The 21,838-nt window shown below is 38.4% G+C and overlaps 1 protein-coding gene across 10 annotated transcripts in view; it reads right to left on the reverse strand.

The window, feature by feature from the left end:
- Positions 1-2,216: 2,216 nt before the first annotated feature.
- LPP (LIM domain containing preferred translocation partner in lipoma) overlaps positions 2,217-21,838 on the reverse strand; it is a 740,460-nt gene continuing 720,838 nt past the window's right edge. For all 10 annotated transcript variants that reach the window (XM_080655359.1, XM_080655353.1, XM_080655356.1 and 7 more), the window contains 3 exons: positions 11,586-11,764; positions 5,168-5,288; positions 2,217-4,048 (listed from right to left, as the gene is read on the reverse strand). In XM_080655359.1, the coding sequence (XP_080511485.1) occupies positions 3,920-4,048; positions 5,168-5,288; positions 11,586-11,764 (429 nt within the window). In that variant the 3' untranslated portion in view covers positions 2,217-3,919. The remainder of the gene's footprint in view (positions 4,049-5,167; positions 5,289-11,585; positions 11,765-21,838) is intronic.

Consider the following 21,838-nt stretch of genomic DNA (forward strand, 5'->3'; position numbering starts at 1 on the left):
ATGTACTGTAGCTCGAGGCAACAGATGGACAATCGCTTGTTTAAACTACAAATGTGAAATACTAAGGTAGTATAGCAATATTTCTAGAAATGTATATGGAAAAAAGACTTTCCAAGTTAAGAGGGCTGGCGAGAGGCTGTGAGGTTACACCAGTGTTTCCCTGATCTCCCTAGCAGCTGCCAGCATTTCCCCAACACCCTTCAGAACTTGATAACAGAGGGATTAGGGGGCCGCAGACACAGATTTGACAAGAGAAGCCCAAACCATATCCAATAGAAATAACACTGTTATCCCTGGCTGGTTCACATTAACAGGATTTTTACTAACGAGGAAAACTGTTGGAAAGCTGTGTTTTGAGAGTCCTTGCTATGTTCCATAAAACCCTCTACTACAGCCCCATGGTAGAAGTGCTCTCTTTCTTCCTTTGGACCAAGATAAAAATATTTGTTTAAAATTAGAGTTCTATATACTTTAAACATCACTGTAAGCATCTCTGAAGGCTCTTTCATAGTGAGAACATAGTTACAGTGTTGATAACTCCACTGCATTAATCAGCATATCCACAATACAGTAATTTTGATCAGAGAAGTTGCTCCAACAGAAACAATTTGTGAATGAGAAGAAAAAGAACCCACATCTTTGAGCTGCAGAGATTTCCAGCATCTCAAAGCCTTGTTGCCTTATGCTGGAACAATGACATATTTTTACATTTTAAAGGCAATTTTGTTTGCACATGGGACTTCCACATTGAATCAGCAGGAGCTAAGGATCCAGGCAATGGAGAAATCTGGTTTTGAAATGATCTGCACAGCCCATGACAGAGTGGGTTTTTTTCCCATCTCCCATGTCTCTCATGTTACACAGAATTACCAAATATTTGTGTTCTTGACAATTTTTTAAAACCAGTATATTTTTACCAACTTTCTCTTATAGACTCCATGATTTTTTCTATTATTTTGAATTTAAGTGTCAACAATTAAGACAATATATCAAAAGACAATAGAACTATAATCATTAAGGTAATATGATCTTTAAATCTCTGTGATAGGCAACATTTCATGTAACTAAAACAGTAAGGAGTGATTTGTCATTGTTTAAACCAAAAGATTAATAGAAAAGACAAGAAAGCAATATAAATCATATATTTAAGAAATCCTGGAATAAAATATTGTAGGATCCTTTCCTTATTATACCTTGTGAAGGAAAAAGAAATCTAAATCTAAATATTTCTGCTTAAGTATGTGTGCACATTCATTATTATATAAAAGTACAATAAGTCTATATTAAAAAAGATTTACTTTTTAAAAATCTTTGGTAAAGATACTCTGAGGTTATGTGATAAAAACACACTATAAAGATTGTAAGCAAGCAGTATCCTGGCACAGCCAAAGTGATGGGTCTGTGACAGTATTTTCTTATAACTTTTTTTTCTTTGTTGCTTGTAAACATTCAGTTACATAAGGACTTCAATGTAACAAACAAGTAGAATGTTATTGCAATTCATAGTATAAATATTTCATAAATTCTTCCTTTTTTGGCAAAATGTATAATAATATGACTGCTATTCAAGAGATAAAATCCACTTCTTAATAAATCGGGCTCTTTGCTTTGGGCCTAAAGACAGTTTTACCCAAGCATATCATAGAAAACAAAGTTACTGAAGCAATTCCAACAGATTATATTATCACCCCGATTGTCTAACAGTCAGTGCTCTTTGAGGTCAGCAGCATGGTCTGGGCTTTCATTTGGAAGACAGAAATTCAGAGATTACAATCGCTGTTGTCTCCATGCCGCTCAAAGTGAATCCTATTGTAGTTCACATCATGAGAAGTTTAAGATCAAAGATAAGAGCAGTAAGGTAAGGAGAGGGCAGTGACCAAAAACAACTTTAAAAAGCTACAATGTTGGAGGTTCTAAAACAAAACTGTTTGGTGACCAAAGCAAATGAGCCACAAATCAACTTAGATGAGCTACAGCAGTGGTCTGCAAGCTGTGGCTCGCGAGCCACATGCGGCTCACGAGCTGTGGTTTGCCACTGTGTTGACTAAGAGTTTGCCGACCACTGAGCTACAGTAACCACAGGCTTAAGAATTTCTTATTGAAAAAAAAAAGACACATTTTTATGATTATTCTTACTAAAGTAAAATATATTTAATTGGAATTCCTGAGGCATGGGTTGTGATTTAAAACATGCAGAAATACTTTTTTTTTTTTTTCATTTCTGTTCTACGTGTTAAAAAAAAAAATTAGACTGAAAAACTGGCTCTACCACTTTAAAATCATGAAAAATCTATTTGTGGAATCAGGGAAGGGTACACAGGGGAATGTAACTATATTTGTTATATTTGATTTCTTAAACTGGGTGTTACATATACAGGGACTCATTATATTATTATTTATACTTTTGTGTAAATTTAAAATACTTCATAATTTAAAAATATATACTTGTGGAAGATTTGAAGAAAGGTTTAAGAAATCTCAATCCAAAATACTTAATCAGTTTAAAAAATGGCAACCTGCCGTTATTAAGATTGGTGTCTCCATAAAAGAAACAAGTTAGAACCTAATGAAGTATGGTTCCACAGTTGGCAAGCAAGCATTTCCCTGCCTGGCAGAGTTTGAATAATGATTCCAGGCAGAGACTCTGCATATTTTTAGCTCAGAAAGGCAACTATGTTTTTCGGTGATTGTCTTTGAAAGTGTGGTGAAATGTCACATCAATGATATGAAAATGTCTCCTATGATATGTAATTTCAGTTGCAGAAGGATTAAGAGAATAAAGAAACTGTGGTTTCACACTCTTCAAGTTTTCCTGTCTTTTTAAAGTAAACTAGACAAAACTACACAATTTTATTTTGCGTGCCCTGATTAGCAATTATCAGGCAAAAAGGACCTGGGCCTGGGGAGCGGGGAGTTGCACAGCTATTTAAAGCTATCTTTCACTAAAGAAAAAATCAATTTTGGTAGTCATGTTTAAAATCAAGATTTCTGATATGAAAATTAGGACAGTACATAAAATGTTATATTCTAGAGACAAAAAAGGTTGTCTGTAATGTGTCTAAGTAGCATGAAAAAGGGGAATCTTCAGATGATATTGTGGGATAATAATGGGCTTTTCAAACTTAACCCCAAATGTTTTTTCCAGCATATTCCACCTATAATTTCTTTAGAAAAACATTGAAGTTTGGACCTCTTTCACTAATACCTGTTTTCAAATGAGCCCTGACAACTGGTCACTATAGATTTTGATTTGGATGGTTACAAATGTGGGCTTGTTTTTACCTATCTAATTTACAACTTAAATTCTGTATAGTCTAACATGTAAGTTGTGTATTTCCCCCTCCCCCGCCAAGGGACATGACCCGTTTAGAGCAACAGAAAGATATGCTTTTTGATACACAAAGAGAACAACTATCCTTTATGATCAGAGGCAACATGGACATGATAGGATGGAGAGACTTCAAGCCTAAAAGCACCTGTGAGTGGGCAGACTCACCCAGGAAAATCTGTGTGACAGCAAATACCACACTAAAAAAAAAGTCATTCAACCAGATGAAAAGTGAGACAAACAGAGGGATTAAAGCGTACAGGAATGCGGAAGTGAATGGGATGGAGCATAATCCGTGCAAAAATGTGAAAGTCCTTGGGAACAAAGGCTCATCAAGGTCCTACATAACTAAATGTGAAATGTGTAGTTGGTAAGAACATTTAGAAAAATCTTATAATCTATGTGTTTCTACAGAAAGTTTCCTACTACAAGAAGAACAGAGACCATCCTATAGCTTGAATGCCTTTCTTCTATTTTCCTATTGCTTTTCTTAGTATTCTTCTTATTATTATTTTTTTATTATTTTTTTTATTTTTTGGTGTTTCATTCTTCTCAGTACCACCAACTAACCAGCTGAACAGGACATTGAACTTAAAGGTCGGTGCTAGCCTTGGCGGTCAACACTCTGATGCGGGCAGAGTTGCAGGTCTTGCAGAGGATGTGTCCATCCAAAGGGTAGCAGCCTTGGTTATCTCCTTCGGACAGGAGGCCACCACAATCCTAGGGAAATAAAGACAGATAGAAATGATGCACACGAACATAAAAAGGATACATGTGAAGATCAAGTTCTTTAGCTTTCCATTCAAGGCCTTGAGAATGTGGCCACTTTTCTTCCCACTTCACATACCACCAGGCCCCTCCAACCCATCCCCAGTATACAACACAGTATGTCTTAAATAAAATTGAATTAGATATTGAAGATATATATGAACAGAGTAAAATAACTCTCCTAAGGTCAGTTAATAGGAAATACAGGTTCAGGAAGAGAAGGATCCAAACTTATGGGATCTCACATGGTAGCTTTGTTCCCTAACCCAAATGACAATAGCAAGAACAAGAGAAAATAAAACAGATCCCTAACCACTAATTCATCATTACCCTTGATCATCAGTGGGGGATAAGAAAACGTTTTAAGATCATTTTCTGAATGTGCTGCCCTTTGGAGACCTGGATTCTAGGGGAAAGCCTTGCTCCTCTTTGCTGTATAAATGACTACATGTCCCTTGGGCAAGAAGCCTTCCTTGTTACTTCCAGCCTGGATCACAGCTGCTATGTATATATATTCCCGTGGCACCTTGTGCATAACTCTTCTGTAGCTCTTAGCAGTCACCTGACCTGTGGTGTGAAGTGCTCAATCAGTGGCTAACTTAATGAATCTCCATGACTTTGAACATGAAGTTCCAACCCCTCTTAAAGGAATAAATCCTTATCCTCCTCCATGGGGGACAATGGCATCTCTGCTTCACAGGAATATCAGAGCCCAAGTGAAAGATTTAGTATAGTAACAACAACAGCAATAACTTTTCCTACCCACTTAGCACTTTGCGATGATTGACAGTGTCCTTGAATATGCAATTTTGCATTTTAGTCACACAGCCATGTTCGGGGAGGATAAGAATGAGTCTTTCTAATAGGTGTGGAAATAGAGAATAAGAGAGGTAAAATGACTTATCCAACATCACTAGCATTAAGTGCCCATGTCAGATCTAAAACCCAAATCCTTTGAAGACAGGCACTCCGGGCTGTCTCAGATTGAATAATTGCTCTATTTATGAAAACCTGGCTCTAGTGGGCCTTTCAATGCCTGCCTTGCAAGATTTGAGGGTGCAGACCACAGACCTCACACCGGTAGCAGTGAACATGGAAATCACGATCCAGAGCCACAATTCGGACAGTCTCCTCCTGGCCAGGGGCTGGCATGATAGGCTCCTTGCACACAGAACATCGGGGGGCAAATTTCCTGAAAACAAAGAGATAATTCTGGTTAGGTACTGAGCATAGACAATGACAAACAGGTAAAACACAAAGATTAAAATAAAATAATAAAAGGTGTAAATTGAGAGGACATCTGATCTACCATTCTGTGACCTTAAGCAAGTCATTTTCCTTCTCTGGGTCTGCTTTCTCAACTCTAAAATAAAGGAGTTAGACTCACTGACTGTTGAGGTCCTTGTAGATCATAAATATTATGATATTGGGTGATGTGGGGGAGTGAGAGTGTGAATTGCTTTTGCATGAGAGCACCTGAGAGCTACTGGCCATGTGGTATGTGGCATGGAATTCACCTGTGAACAGAATCCAAAAACACACCCTGGGCTTGGACAAGATCACCCAAGGGGAAAACATAAGTCCTGGAGGTCCCTACTTGTCTCTGCTATTTGCTTCTAGAGTTTTGCATGTGTTCCCCAGACCTGACCAAACTGTTCAGAGCTTGATAACTTTGGCTCCTTCCCAGTTATCAGAGCCTCTTTCTTTGAAATGTGTCTTAAATTCTAGGAATTAAACCTCAAATGACTATTTTTCAAAATAGCAAGGGTTAGTAAGTTTAAATACTCTTTACACCAAACTATGGCCAAGTCTTCATTTCTTACATTTTGCTTGTGTTAAACTTTTGTTCGAAAAACAAGAAAATTATTGAGAAGAATCAGTCCTCTATTCTTAGCCTCTTGGTTGGTCTGAGATGGTAATCTTCAGATGTCCAGTGATCTGAACAATGAAACAATTTCTTCTCAAAGTCACCTAGATAGTCAACTGGAGGTTATGATGTATGGCCAGGCATTGATGTACAATGACTTGATGTGGGTCCAGGTATTAATGCAGGACTGGAAAGTTCAAAAGTTTAAGTTTCCAGAATCAGTTAAAAAAAATAGAATTGCCCTAGCCGGTTTTGCTCAGTGGATAGAGCTTCAGCTTGTGGATTGAAAGGTCCCAGGTTTGATTCCCATCAAGGGCACATGCCCGGGTTTCCGGCTTGGTCTCCAGTGGGGGGCATGCAGAAGGTGGCTGGTCAGTGATTCTCTCTTATCATTGAAGTTCCTATCTCTCTCTCCCTCTCCCTTTCTCTCTGAAATCAATAAAATTATATTAAAAAAAAAAAGAAAAACAAGAAAGTTAAAGATTTGTCATTTTTTTATTCTATAAAGGATTTTAGCACTTCTGAGGGTAAGTGTACATGAACACAGATGCACTTATACCTACATACACATATACATACAATTTTGAGGTTAACTGTTGGTGAGGAATTTTAATATTTCTTAACTTCTTAATATTCCTTACTATGACCAATAACCCTAAGATTTTTTTTCTAATAACAGATTAATAAGAGGCAAATATTGGCCATATATCCATCTGTATCTGGTATTTAGGGGTGGCATTTGTGAAGGCATGAAATGAGACATGCTTTGAAATGGGCATGGATAAGAAGTGAAAAGATAAAAAAAGAAAAATACTGTGCAACTTCATTTACTTGTGGTAATGCTTTTAACATTGATGATGTTAAAATTTATTTATTTGTGGTGAGACTTAAAAAGAAATGATGATAGTAATCTATACTTTGCAGAGCACTTTATGGTTGTCAAAGCATATTTAGGTATATTATACTTTATATGTACATATTAATTTTCCTGGCAGCACCCATAAGGCAATCTGTATGGCTATAATCTAAGGACATATAAATTAAGCAGTAGATAAATTGATTACTATGAAAGAATAATTAAGAGGACTAAGGTACAACTGCAGCAGTAATCAGAGTTGTTATAATTGGTATTTTATACAAGAACTTTATACACAGTGGCAAAAAAAAAATTGCTTTGGACTATCTGGTTGTTTTTGAATTTGGGTCACCAGTAGTGAAATGAGAAGGCTTCTAGAATCAACTGCAAAATTTCATTTCCCCAAACCCATGTGACTGTAAATTCTATAAGGCCAGAAGTATGTCTTACCCATCACTGTATTCAGGAGCTTTACCCAATTTCCCCCAGTGGGGTTACTTACTCCTCTAGGATATTTCATTGCATATGCTTATTATAGTAGGAATCATCTTTGGGGACCACTAAATTTTGACCTTCCATAAGACAGGTTGTCTGAGTCCCCCAAGAGTGGTGCAGAGGGCAGAAATTCAGTCTATATCCAATGAAATGAAGCAGCTGCATTATTTCTCCATAAAAAATATGTTACATGGGCCTTTATGTTCAATCTCAAGGTCCTTCCTTTTTGGAAAAGCATAAACTGTATTCTTGCTGAGTAATGATTTCTTCCTACCAATTGGCCTCATTTCCATGAAGAGAAGAAGTAAAGGCAAGAGGCAGGAAGTGGTTTTTGCAGCCCCAAAGTGTTCATTGGCCAGCGTTTCAAGGACTGTTCTAAATCCCAGGTGGTCTATTTCAAGGTTCAGCTCACTGAGCAGACAATAATAATAAAAAATATAAATTTGATAACACTTTTGATGGTTAAAATAGCTACCATTTATTGAGTGCTTATTATGTGCCAAGCCCTGTTAAGCACTTGACCTTGTTTTCTACTGACGGCAATGTTATGAGGAGCTACTTTTATCATTTCAGCTTTGCAGCCTCGGGAGCCAAGGCCCAGGGAGGGATGGTCTTAATCATCTTGTGTCCTGGTACATTTCTGGCAATCCACAAACGGGTGCTGACGAAACAAACAAATGGGCTCAGTGTAATATGCATGATAAGAAAGCACAGATTGTGGAATAAAGGCTCAATATAATGAAAGGGTCAGTTAAAGAAGCCTGCTTTTCTGGGCTCACTGTGCTGGCATTGGAAGTACAGGAATAAACTATGACTGCAGAAAACAGACTGGTGAGGGAGTTCTATCTATTTCTGCACTTGTTCTATTAACTTATATATGCATATCCTATTATAGTGAAACAATCATTTACGGTGGTTACTGTAAAAGTTTATGGATGTATATGTGCATGCATGTGTATTTTTTATCACTAGTCAGACTATGTTGAGTGTTATCTATGGCTAGAAAAGGATGCAAAGTGAAACATGGGGATGGAGAGGGATTGAGATCAGAGAAAGCTTCTTAGGGAAATGGCAATTAAGTTGTGCCATGAAAGATGGCCATTTAGGTGAAATGGGAAAGTGTGTGTGAGTGTGAGTGTGTGTGTGTGTGTGTGTGTGTGTGTGGGTGTGGGTGTGTGTGTTGGGGGTTTGGTACAGTCAGTCTCCCTGAAGTGCATTTGAGCAGTCCTCTAAAATGACATATGGGAAAGAGTTTCTACCTAATAGGCTGGAGGACTTGAGCCAAACCTGACTGCAGGTGGTTATGTAGGGGATGTCCCCATTAACAAGGCCTCGAAAATAGTATTTCTCAAGCTTGTTACTCTAAGTGCAATCCAAGACCACCTGGATGCTTGTCAGAAATGCAGAACCTTAGGGCCCACCCCCAACCTACTCAATTAGAGCCTGCCTCTAATAAGGTCCCCGAGTACTTGGAAGTTTGGGAAGCACTGGTTTGTAAGCAGGCAAGATAAATCCTTTCTCGTGGGCTTCCTATATCTCACGGTAACCCCCTCCCCACTCTGTTCTAGTTACAGTCAAGCAAGTCTTCCTTGAATGTAGAGAAGCCTTTCCTAACTCCATACCCTCATTTATTGCCTGGGTTGTCCCTTCTGCCAGGAATCTCCTAGTTTCCCATTAAAAACACTCTTGAAATGCTGCTTCCAGAAGTTGCTCAAAGCCCAGGGTCAATGAATCTCTTCTGACTCTGGCTCAAGCTTTTGCCCATGCCTATCTCCTGGCCGTGAGCCCTTCCAGCCTGATATCACACATATTCTGTACCCTCCTCCTGACGAGCTCCTTGCTGACAGAGGCTTTTCTCTATGAATCTGTGCAATTTCAACTTAGGTAATTCCTCTCCTTGAGCACTTAGTGTAGGAATGAACACACAGAAACCTCTGTATTTACACATTTACATTGAATTAAAATATATTTCCTAAAACCTCACAAAGAGAGACCTATTCAGAATGACCAAGAACAAGCCCCCCCCCCCCCAAAAAAAAACACACAAAAAAAACAACTAGTTGCAGAAGAAGTCTGCACTCCCCTAAAACTACCCTCTACTTTGCCTTGCTGCCTCCCCCCTTCCTCGCCCCCCCTCCCCGGCTTGATTTTTTTTTATATGATTTTATTGATTTTAAAGAGAGAGGAAGGGAGAGGGAGAGAGAGAGAGAGAGATAGAAACATCCATGAGAGAGAAACATGGATCAGCTTCCTCCTGCATGCCCCCTACTGGAGGTTGAGCCCACAACCCAGGTATGTGTTCCGGTTAGGAATGGAACCAGTGACCTCTTGGTGCCTAAGTCAACACTCAAATACTGAGCCACATAGTCTGGGTGGGGTTGGACTTGTTAGCTGTCTTTTGTTCTAGTATTTTCAAGGCTCAGAAACAGAGTTCTGTAAAATTTTCTCATATTTTTCTTTGAGAAATGGGGAAAAGATAAAAAAGCTTCCCCCCCCCAAATCCTTGCTAATCATACAGACAACATATTTTTTAAAAATAATTTGTATTTTAACATACCACTGAATTAGTGGTGGTGGAGGGGAGACAGTTGGGGGCTTGAGATTTTTTTTTCTCTTTAGTTGCTCAAGTCTGTTTTTCTGGGGCATTCAGACTCACACACTTATGTCACCGGTTACAAGTCTCTAATTATGCTCCCCACTTCCCGAAATGAAAGATAAATGCATAGATACAAACTTCTGTTGGTCAGAATTGATTTCCTGTTTTAATCGAGGGTGTAATATATCATTATTTTTCGAAACATGTGTGCTCTGATTATATCTACCACTCTCTTGGATTAGGGTAAGTCTAAGAAGGGAGAGAAGCAGTGACAGAAACATACTCCCCATTGGTATCTTTTCAGTTCCCTTAAATAGATGCAGGCCTTGTGTGTTTTTTTTTTCCATGTGTAATTACAAGCTAAAAATATCAATAATGTGAAGTACAATTTATGCTGTGACTGCCCTTTCAAAGTGAGGCCTTCCTTATCTAATTCAGGTGGAGAATCTCTGCCTCTTTTTTTTTTTTTTTAATTTATTCAGCATCACGTCTTTTGGTGAGGTTTTCACTTTCTTTGCTATTTGGAAAGTGGTCAGGAAATTCATTTTTAAACTATGAGTCTCAGGTCCCCCAACTACTTGTGGCAAGTACCTCCTGGTTGCTGACGATCAACAGAGCGGTGAAAATGAACCCACAAGACTGCATATCTGGAGGCCCTAGAATGGATACCCACACTGGTGAGCCATGCATACCTCATCTCTTTCAGAGCCTCAGACTGTCTGGAAAGCCACTGCCCCACAAACATAGTCCAGAAGGCCTCTGTGTATACTGTCTACAAATCACATCTAAGCTTTCGTATGGTTCCTAAAAATATGTTAACAAATGTGACCAGCCAATGACCCAACTAACAAAGTGGTGAAATAAAAATAAACAAAACACAAAACCGTAGAACTTTCATGAAAATCCAAGCTATCATAGAGGAAAGAGGGACTTGCAATGAAAGAATTGCGGAAGTGGGGACATATTTTTCCAACCCATGAACTTGAGGCTCTACTTTCTAATCCTCCTCAAAAGACTACACAATACTGCATTCATTAGAAAATATCCTGGGTGGGAGAAGAGGTGAGGGGAGGGTATGGATGTGTTGACAGTAGCGTTAAGCTTCCTCTGAGTATGTGAGAGGCTTCCATTAGTAAGGACTGAACTATTCTCTGTGTCTTTGCCCCATAACTTCCTATCTGTTGAGTGGCAGGATGGAGAGAGAATCCCTGGCTCAGAGAGAATCCTGGGCTATTACAGCTGGAGACCTTTAAGATAGGGTCTGGTCTAATGAGCAAACTGAAGAGCTCAAAGAAAGTGAGCAATTTGTTCAAAGTCACACATGTTAGTCACACATGTTGTTCAGGTTTAGGCCAGGAGGGCTAGCCCAGGATCCTGCCCCTCTCCAATAAAAATCCTCTGTAGCTGAGTGAACTTTCTCACAATTACAGCCACACAAAGATGCCAGGAACAAGCCCCAGGGAAGCTGTGAAGTAGTGGACAGGCTGCCAAGACCACATGGACCACCCTGATACAAATTTCTGCATTGCATGAGGAAGATCAGTAAATTCTTTTGAATGCCCCATCAAATCCTGAGATTCCATAGCTCCAAGAGAAGACTGTGTGGCCTAGGTGCCAGGCAGTGAGAAAAGACCCTGAGATAGGCAGGCTGGAGGCAGGAGGGGAGATTGCCTACTTGTGGAAGTCCTCAATGCAGTGGATGAGGCCACCAGCATCCACGGTGAATGGGATCCCATCCAGGCTACGGTGGCACATCACACAGGTGAAGCAGTGAGGATGGTAGGCCTTCCCAGTGGCTCGGAGAATCCGCTCCATGATCGGCTTGGAGCACACACTGCACTGCTCCAGGGTATTCTGGAGAGAGAAAGAATAATGCTGATGATGAGGTGGCCCTTCCACAGTGACTTACAGTACAATGGGCAGTCACAGGACACACTGGCTTGGATGCTCACCACAGTCAGTACTTTTATAATCTTTATTCTAGAGAGAAAGAAATAGTCAAATGGATCACGTGGTTTTTCTCAGGTCACCCAGGTAATAGGTGGCAAATGTCAAATTTAAAACACATCTTCTGACTCCTCCCCTTGTCCCTTCCCACTACAGCCAGGTTGATGGCAGACTTTTAGGTAAAGACCCGTAGAGGACGTATTTCTGGATTTCTTGCAACAGTGTGATTTTGCCATTGTAGTGCAAAGGCAACCATAGACATACATAAGCAAATGGGCATCATTGTGTTATAATAAAACTTTATATATAAAAGCAGGTGGTGCTCTAGATTTGGCCTATGCTATAATTTGTTTACCCTGAACTATCCAACTCAGTTTCTCCACTGGAAGAATGCTTCACTATTACTTCTAACACTTGCTTCATCATCAAAGACCTAGTGGAGTCATCAAGGACCCTAACATTTTCCAGTGTGGTCTGTCTGGTAACAGACTCACAGAGCATGCAGGCTGCTGACCCCAGGCATAGCTCAGCACAACCAACAAGACCAGTGATCATGAATACTTGATTCAAACATCAACTCCAGTGTAGTGGTATAAGCTCTCAATGGAAATGTTGAACCTAGAGGGGTTCCAGTTTTGAGAGATCAATTAAGAAAGTCAATTTATCTAGCTGCAGAGATATACTGAGTTTTAAAAATAAATATCCCCGCCTAAAGAGGACACCATTTATAGAGTCAGGACTATGAAAGACTGATAAAATTACCTGTTAACTTTTCATCTTTCCCTAGAACTTCATGTGTTCTTTCCTAACAACCCTGTTTCACATGAAATATGCTATATTCCAACTGAGATGTCTAGACTGAGTCACTGAATTTACATTCTAGAATAAACCAGGGATGTGTATCTGATGAGAGAGATGCAGAACTAGAAGGGATATGGAAATTAAGGAGTAACTGTCCTCGTACCAGGAGAACCTTTAAATGGCCATTAGGCAAGAAGTACCAGTGGGTAGATAACAAATGTATTAACATCTCAACTACAGCAATGGTCTCTGATGGGCTTCCTTATTTGCATGCTGCTTCTTTTGTAATACTTCCCTATCCCCAAAGTGACTGCCAGTTTCCTTTCCAAACCACAGATGTGACCAAATAATTTTCCTGTTAGCAAAAACTTATATGGCCTAACAATATAAAAAGAGCTAGTTCCATATCTGACATTCAACCTCCCTTTCTAGACTGACTTCCTTAATGTCTCGGACTGCTCACACACACTCACACCTATGAGAAACTTCCATACTCCTGTGCATTGGCTAATTAATTGCAATTTGCCATATTGACCTTTCTAAGTATGGGTCAGAAGGCAACTTCACAGCGAAGCTTTCCTTGATGTCTTTATTTGGAATAAACTGTTTCTTCCTATCTGCTTCCTGAGCTTGTAGTGCTCACAAGGTTCACTTGTATTAAAATTATTTGTGCAGATGTCTGTTTCCTCAAGGGCTGGGACTATGTCTAAGGAATGTATTTCTCTGTCCCATATTACACCTAGTATACTACCTGGAACAAAATAAGCCCAGGGTGAATATGTGCTAAAAGAATGAAGGAAGGCATATTGTTTACCTCCCACCTTGCAGCACACTATTGGCCTGACTCCCCTGACTCAGGAATCTCTCCTAAGATGAATTAGTAAATTCATCACTGTCCTCTCTTCAAAGCTGTGGTTGCTGGGGGTACTGAAATCGCTCAGTATGCCTCTGGTCACAGTCTAAACTCATGGAAACTATTAACCTACCCCTTACCCCTCCAATTTTAAAGTGGTAAAATTAAAATAGCAGAAAAACATAAGATGAAAGTCTGGAGACAATGATGGTCTGGACAATGAAGGCCTTGCTACTTTTCTGTCCTGGTGATCTGAGCTAATGTGGCTGGAAATTGTCTTCCTGAGACTTGTGTTTTGTTCCTCTTGTGGGTTTTAACTTTTAACATTTGTTTTAAGGGCAGCCTGTAATGGAGTTGAACAAACCAGAAAATGCTTGACCAGAAAATGTTATTGTTTGCATTGAGGCTTGGCTGCAAGTTTCAGTCAATTTACTTAAAACCATCATGACCTATAGAAGCACTATTTAAAAGACAGGTAATCTGAACATTTCTTCTACAAAGGCAAAACTGTGTAAAATATGCCTAAAGTGAGATTATTGTGAAATGTCCACATATGAGAAATTAAAGGTTCTAAGAATGCAGCTGTTAGCCTGGACTAGCAAATGATGTTGAAGGACAAATTAACCTTGTCTAGCCAGTTCCCTTTACTGTACTCATCTCCTTTCAGTCTTCAATTGGTACACTAGGACCCTTAGACATATATTCTACTAGAGAGAGGATAAAGACTCTTACAATGTCAGAGAGGAGGGCACTGAGCATTCCTGTAGTCCAGGACTCTGATTTCAGAGGTGAGAAAACAGACGTGGAGCCCTGATGTAATTGGACCTGGGCCATGGAGTTCAATAGGAGCAGACGTCAGACTGGCATTGTTCAGAGGGGGGGTATGATGAATTTATTATGTAGCCATAGAGTGGGAAAGTTGCTAGATAAAAACTATGAATTATCCTTCTGGTTTTGTCAACATGCAGCATACAACTTTGGGTAAACAATTTCTTCTCTCTAGACCCAAGTTTTCTTGTCTGTAAAACAATGATTAATTCTAACTCTGCAATTTTATTACTCTGTGATACATCAGTGTTAACAACAATAGGAAAAGGCCAATGTTTCCAACATGAGCTATATACTAGAAACACCTGGATAACCCCTTGTTTGATATGTGAAAGGAGGGTTCATGTATTAGAATTCTACACTATGTAACATTTATTATGTCTGGAATTTCACTTGGAATTCCAGAAATTGCTGTTGGTTGAATTTCAAGCACCATAGATGATCTTTGTGTCTTCACAAAGTAGGTTAAAATGAAAAGGTTAATAAATAATTTTTAAGAAAGTAAAACAAAAGAAGGTCTTCAAGCAAAAGAGTGGAAGAAGAATGTCACTAAATATATCTACTCAAATCACATTTGTATGTGGGGTAGGGGTGCCGTGATTGATCAGTGGGTAGGTAGGTGGAAAGAGCCTACTCCAGCATAAGAACCTTCAAATGCAGGAATGTGTTTCATGAGCTGGCTCTGGATCAGCCTCTCTGCTCTCCCCACAGCCTCCACCTTCCTGCTGTATGAGCTTTCTGCGACATCTTTCATAAGCTATGTTCTACAAGCTCAGACTGATTCATATCCTTTCTTTCTTGCCTAGGGAATACCTAGTCATTCTTCAAAGTTAAGCTCAAATGTTACCTCATCTGCACAACCTTTCTTAATTTTCCCTCTGCTATACTCCAAGAAAATGAGTCACTTCTTCCAGTCCCATAAGACTGTATAATGTTTCTCTTATGACACTGAATGTAATGTACTTGATTTAATGGTATGACCAAACTGAGCCACACATCCCCCCTCCGCCCCCCCATGGAGCCACAGGCATAGGTTGAGTTTCCTAGGAAGCATTCTCAAACAGAGATTTGCACATGGGAAGTTACTGAAGAGTATCTTTGAGATCAACACCTGTGGGGAGTGCAGGAAGTTCCTGAGTAGAAGAGTTGAACTAAGATGCAGTTACAACAAAGGATTCTGATGGTTTCATGGAATAGTCTAGAGCTGGAATGGCCCTGCAGAATTGTTCTTCCTTGAAACTAGGGGATAGAGAACTTGCATCGCTGCACCTTGAGTGAAGATGAAGTTTCCTTGAGGGTAATTACCAGAGAAGGACTCAGCTATGAATCAACTGCCAACAATCCCAGCATTTGGAGGAATGAGAGCCTCAGTCCTGAAGAGGGATCTGGGCAGTGTATTACAGCATCCCCAACAGCAACATCCTCACCCACACCTGCATAGTCCATAGCATACAGTAGACAACTGGTAACCAGCTATGACATAAATACCTTATAGTTTACTCTGAATGAAGAGTCTAAATTTTATTCTTTTTTAAATAAAATCTTAGCATTCTTTGAAGATTTTTAAGGATTTTTATAAATTGTTTTGGGCAGCTACTCCAATGAAAATATAGTTAAAAGGAAAAGATGTTATAGAGTAGCAGAAAAAAGCCAAACAAGAAATTAACTCTTAAAATGCATGACTTTAAACTCTTCTGAGATAATGGCAATAGGACTGTGATTAAAAACAAAAAAGTTAAGTAAAAATAAAATCACACAAAAAATCTTATACACATAACTTCCCAAAGCAACTGTTTTTAGAGATACAATCTGGTTGTATCTTTTCTATCCTTGGATATTGTATAAATAACTTTTCCAATTCACAGTCAGAAGCTGGAAGAATCATCTGAATATAAATGAAGCATATAGGTAGCATAAGCATTAGCTACTAGTAGATTATAAAGAAAATAACATTTCTATAATTTATATATTGCATAGGTATACATGTGTTCAATGCTAAGTATTTTATTTAAAAATACATAAGTATTTGAAGATTCAGCAAGCTCTAAAGTGTTGCCATTTAGAAATGTTAAATTTTTCATTTCATAAAATTAAAATGTAACCTTATATTCAATCTTTATTTTTTTTTTTAAGACAAGAAAGCAATATTGAAACAGGAAAGACTCTTGGAAAGATAAGGGTGACATCTCACATTCTAGATACAGTTTTGGTTTTGTTGGGATAAGAATAAAAAAAATAAAGCAGAGTTAAAGAATACCAAACCTTTAAAAGTCTTTAGCAATTATTCTAGGCCAGGAATTCCCAACTTCCCTCACTTGCCTGTCTTTCCTATAGTCCTTTGTTCAGGGAAATAATTTATGAAGAAGACACATACAAAAGAGCCCCAAATCACTTCTGGATGAAGAGTGTGAAAGGATGGAGCTTATAGGGAATCCATATTGTAAAGTTTATAAACCACGACTCTAGTCTAACCATCAGATTCAAGAAATGAAGAGACAGAGAGGGAAAAGAGCTAGTGACAGATTTGGGATTAGAATATAGGTCCCCAATTCTCCATACTATGGAAAACCCCTCTCCCATATCAGGCTACCCAGAATTCATATTTCAGTAGACGCAGTCCACATTGCAAATATAAGGTTTTCAGATTGACTACTTGCAAGTTACATGCTTACAAATCCAGGGAGGAAACATGTCTAGATCTCAAGACAGTTTGTCTACTGTTCATTTCATTAGTTCTCACAGGAGAAGACAGAAAACTCATTGTTGGATCCCCAGCATCTATAGCAGTGCCCTTGCATAAATTTGACGATCCACACATATGGGTTTGATAATTAAGCAATAAACTTTGGATAAGTGCTTTACATAAAGTAGAATTATTCTATTTAACCATGAAAAAGTAATTCTCTAATCCAGATTTTGCCTGTCAACTGTCAGGCTAAGAAACTGTTGACTCTAGTGGGTTTCACATTTGGGGGCTAGGAAAAACCTCATTTACTTATTCCAGTGTGCCTAACAAATGCCATCATTTCCCACGTGAATCATGATGTAAAAAGGGTTGGGAAGCACAGCTCCAGTGTAGGTGTTCCGAACAGAACAGCAGTGTGGTACAATGAAAAGAGAACAAGGCTATGAATCAGCAAACCTCCTCTGAATTGCCAGTGCCATTATTTAAACTCAAATAATTATATCACCTAACTTAATTCTGGAATACAAATTTATTCCTCTTTCAGGTCATCAAAAGCCTACCTGATGATGGCAGTACTTTGGGGTTTTCTTTGAGATGAAAACATCATTTTACTTTGATAGTTCTTCCATTGAGCTATGGTACAAAACCTCCTGACAGCTCTGCCTCTCAGTGAGTCATACATTTCTTATTAAAAGTTTCCTTGCACTTTCTGCCCTGGCAGTTGGTTCAGTTGGTTGGAATGTCATCCTGCACACCAAAAGCTGGGAATGCAATTCCTGGTCAGGTTGCCTGTTAGGGGTGCATATAGGAGACAACCAATCGATGTTTCCCTCTCATATCTATGTCTCTCTCTCCCTCTCTCTCTTTTTCCCTCCTCTGTCCTTCTAAAAATGAATACAAAAACATATCTTCAGGTGAGGATAAAAAAGAAAAAGTTGTATTGTTCTCTCCAAGTGTCCTTCACCTACATCTAAATGTTAATTTATACTTGTATCTGTATTTGTGTTTCAAAACAGATTGAAAATAATAACAGTAATCCTTGTGTCATCCATCCCTATTAGTATCATGTTCTAATTGGAATAAAAATCCCTACTCTATATATGAAAATTCTAATTTTTTAAGATAGGAAAAATTTTGAGTCAATTTATTAGGTGGCATCAAACCTTAAAATGTGTATTCTTTTGATGTCATGACCCACACAAGAAAGGACAGTTTATGAAACATGTAACAAAATTCAGTTGAAAAAAAACCTTTCAATTTTCTTGTTGTTTCTTTGTTGTTGTTCATTTCCACTAATGTTTTTGAGCCCATCTCTTTTCATCCAATGCCTATATTGCCTCAGCTTTTGATTAAATCCCCTTTAGAGAAACTTTTCACAGGCTTTCTGCTGAGCAGAGCTGCCTGCCCACTATATTTAGCATTGCAGAAAGCTAAGGAGTGGAACAAAGTGTTCAACATCCTGGCAGGTACCAAGGAAGGAAAGGACAAAGCGCCATCCCGGCCCTCCAAGGTTCCCAGTATAGTGGGAGAAGTAGACACTGCTATAAATAGCTGATCAGAGGCAAAGGGCACAACAAATTGCTGTTAGAGAGGCATGAGTAATGTATGATGGGAACACAGAGGAGAGAGTAATTACTTATGAATGGTAAGGAGCAGGCAATGTGGTAGCATATGATTCTGGGAACCTATTCTAAGTGGGATTTGAATTTGCTCTTGAAAAAAATGCATCACAACAGTCTTTGAAATTAATGTTGGGTTAGGAGAAGAGTCTTCATTACCTAAGTCCCAGAAATGCCTATATTGAAATAAAATTAATTTCACAGGAATAATATTTTAAGGAAATTAGTATATTTTGCAGCATTGGTGAAGGGGCACTCAACATTGCCAGAGATAAAAATCTGTGTCAAACTAACACAAAAAAACACATGTCTGACTATTAAGATGGAATTTAGGAAAAAAAATTCTTATAGGATTTTGAACTAAATAAAATGAAATTAAAATTAAAAAATACGTCCTAAAACCTAAAGAAAAAAAGCCAAAAAAAAGGACAAAAAGATCAGGACAATTAGGTAATTTCATTTAATTTTGTAATGGGCTGAAAATCATTCTTCACAAAGTAAATAACGCCCTGTTGTTTAAACTAAAGAACCTGAGTTGCAATTATGAGCCCAGCTTTAGTAAATTTTTAAAAAAATAAATTAAGTTAAAGAATATTTAGTTTGTCTATATCTCAAGGCTCAGAGAGATGCTCTTTTACCTTAAAATGCATAGCCTTGTGGTATGCTAATTCTTCTAAAACCCCTCTCTTGAATATTTCCTAACCCCAAAAATACGATGGCAATGAAGGGCTGGGACTTGATGAGTGGGTCAAACCTTCATGCCAGGAGCAAAATTGCAAGATCACAGCACTCCAGTGACACTACTGGTATTATGAGAGAAAAAAGAAAAATAAATTTCTTTCCTATTAAGCCAAGTCAGATCATAGATTTGGCTTTACAACATCTCAAGTTACAATTTGTTGGGACTTGTTAGGTCAAGAACATCTATTATATTATGGTAAAAGAATTATTGATAAATTCAAGAGATTTGGGTGTGAAAATCCAGGAATTTTCTTGACTTCTCTGGCCTTGAGTTTCCTCATCTACTAAACAAGATTGAAAATGTCTAAAATGCAGTATCATGAGGACTAAATAAGAGTACATGTGACATCTAGAACATTTTTACTTTAGAAAATTAACTTTCATTTGTAATGCTAACAGCAAGACACCCATGAAAAACACACATGATGTAAAAACAAGCCAAAGGAAAATTGTTTGGGCAAAAAATGAAAAAGGATCCCAAGTCAAATTTATAGAAAATATTCCTTTATTAACTTTTGGTCGAGAATATGTTTGTATATTTTCAGAAAACACCTCCAAGACCATGTGGATTCCTGCAACAGAGAGGAATTGACAGGACTGTTCCAGCCATGAAGACAGAAGAGAAACAGTCCAGAGATGGAAGACGCTGATGACGCCTTGCCATACTAGCAGTCAGAAGCTGTGTGTCGCGGCAGGTTGCCCAGGACCAAACCAGAGAGGGTCGAACCTGCATTACCACTATTTGTCCACCATTCAGAACTGAAATATCATTGCTGACATGTACACATAAGGAACTGTTTGACATTGAAATTGGGACTCAAAAGAACTATTGGCCCAGAAAGAAACTACAGACTGATTCATTTGCCTCTCAGCATAACCATTATTGCTTGTCTCATTTTCGGTTCTTATAAGTGTATTTCTAGTATCACATGATCTCACTCATCTAGGGGAAATAATGAACAACATAAACTGATGAACAAAAACAGACCCGGAGACAGGGAAGCATCGATCAGACTGTCAAACCTCAGAGGGAAGGTAGGGGAGTGTGGGGGTAAGGGGGAGAGATCAACCAAAGGACTTGTATGCATGCATATAAGCCTAACCAGTGGTCACAGACAACAGGGGGGTGGAGGAATGCGTGGGGAGGGGTTTGGGATGGGAATGGGGGGATGAGGACAAATATATGATACCTTAATCAATAAAGAAATTTTAAAAAAATTAAAAATAAATAAAAAAAGAGCACATATGAAAACAAATACCCCTTGTCTGGCTGTATAACAAATGCTAGTTTTGGGTAATTCTTACAGATTCAGCGGGGGCTAGGACATATATTTAATTAATTTGTCATTTTACTTATTGAATTGAAATACCATATTTAAGCACTACTTTTCTAATTTTTCTATTTTTTTATTCACCATGTATCATTCTATATTTTACACTTCTACTTGTTCTTTAAATATTCTTATTGATTTTTAAAGAGAAAGGAAGGGGGTGAGGGACAGAGAGACATCGATGTGAAAGGGTAACATTGATCGGCTACCTCCTGGACGCCCCTTACCAGGTATTGAGCCTGCAACCCAGGCATGTGCCCTGACAAGGATTTATCAAACCATCAACCTTTCCATGCATGGGATGATGTCTAACCAACTGAGCCACACCAGCTAGGGCTGCATCTCTACTTTTTAAAAAATAGATTATTTAAGGAACCCTCTTATGATACCCTCTTATGGACAACTGGATAATGTCATAACAACATGGGTTAATGAATCCCTAGTAGTTTTGTGGAAACACTGTTCTTAATTCTTTGTAAACATTATTATATCTCAAACCCATAGATTTTTTAGTTCTTCATAAAAGTAATTTACATGATGTTATACTCTCAAAACAAAAAAATTGACAGCTTGCTCTGGTAGAGTCTTTAAAGTTTACCAATAGGAACTCATTTAATCTCACAACAATACCATATTATAGTAAGCAAAAAGGTAGAATTCTTATCCACTGAATGGTAGAATTCTTATATGTCACATGATTATAAACATGGTCAGGATTGAAACCTATATCTTCTAAATCCAAAGACAACTCGCCCTTGGACTTAGAAGACATAGGTACATTCTTCTCCACACTGTCCTCCAATTGATAGATTTTTCCTATATCTTTCTATCAAGTTCCATATAATGGCAATTCCACTAAATGCAATTATTGATCTTCAGCAAACTGCTATGCCATAACTTTTCACAAATGCATAGTTTGCTTGAGCTTGAAAAGATTATTAAAATCATCTGTCTGAATCTCTCACCTTATATACCTTATACGGACACTGCATTCAGATAAGTTGATTGCCTAATGTTATAAACGAGTCTAAGAGCTGAGTTCAGGACTAAGGTACTCTGGTTTCTATATAGTGCTTGTTTCCAAACCCCATACTAGGTCCTTTCTGGACCAAAACATCTCTT

This window comes from Plecotus auritus (assembly GCF_963455305.1).
Source record: "Plecotus auritus genome assembly, chromosome: 2".
NCBI lineage: Eukaryota > Metazoa > Chordata > Mammalia > Chiroptera > Vespertilionidae > Plecotus > Plecotus auritus.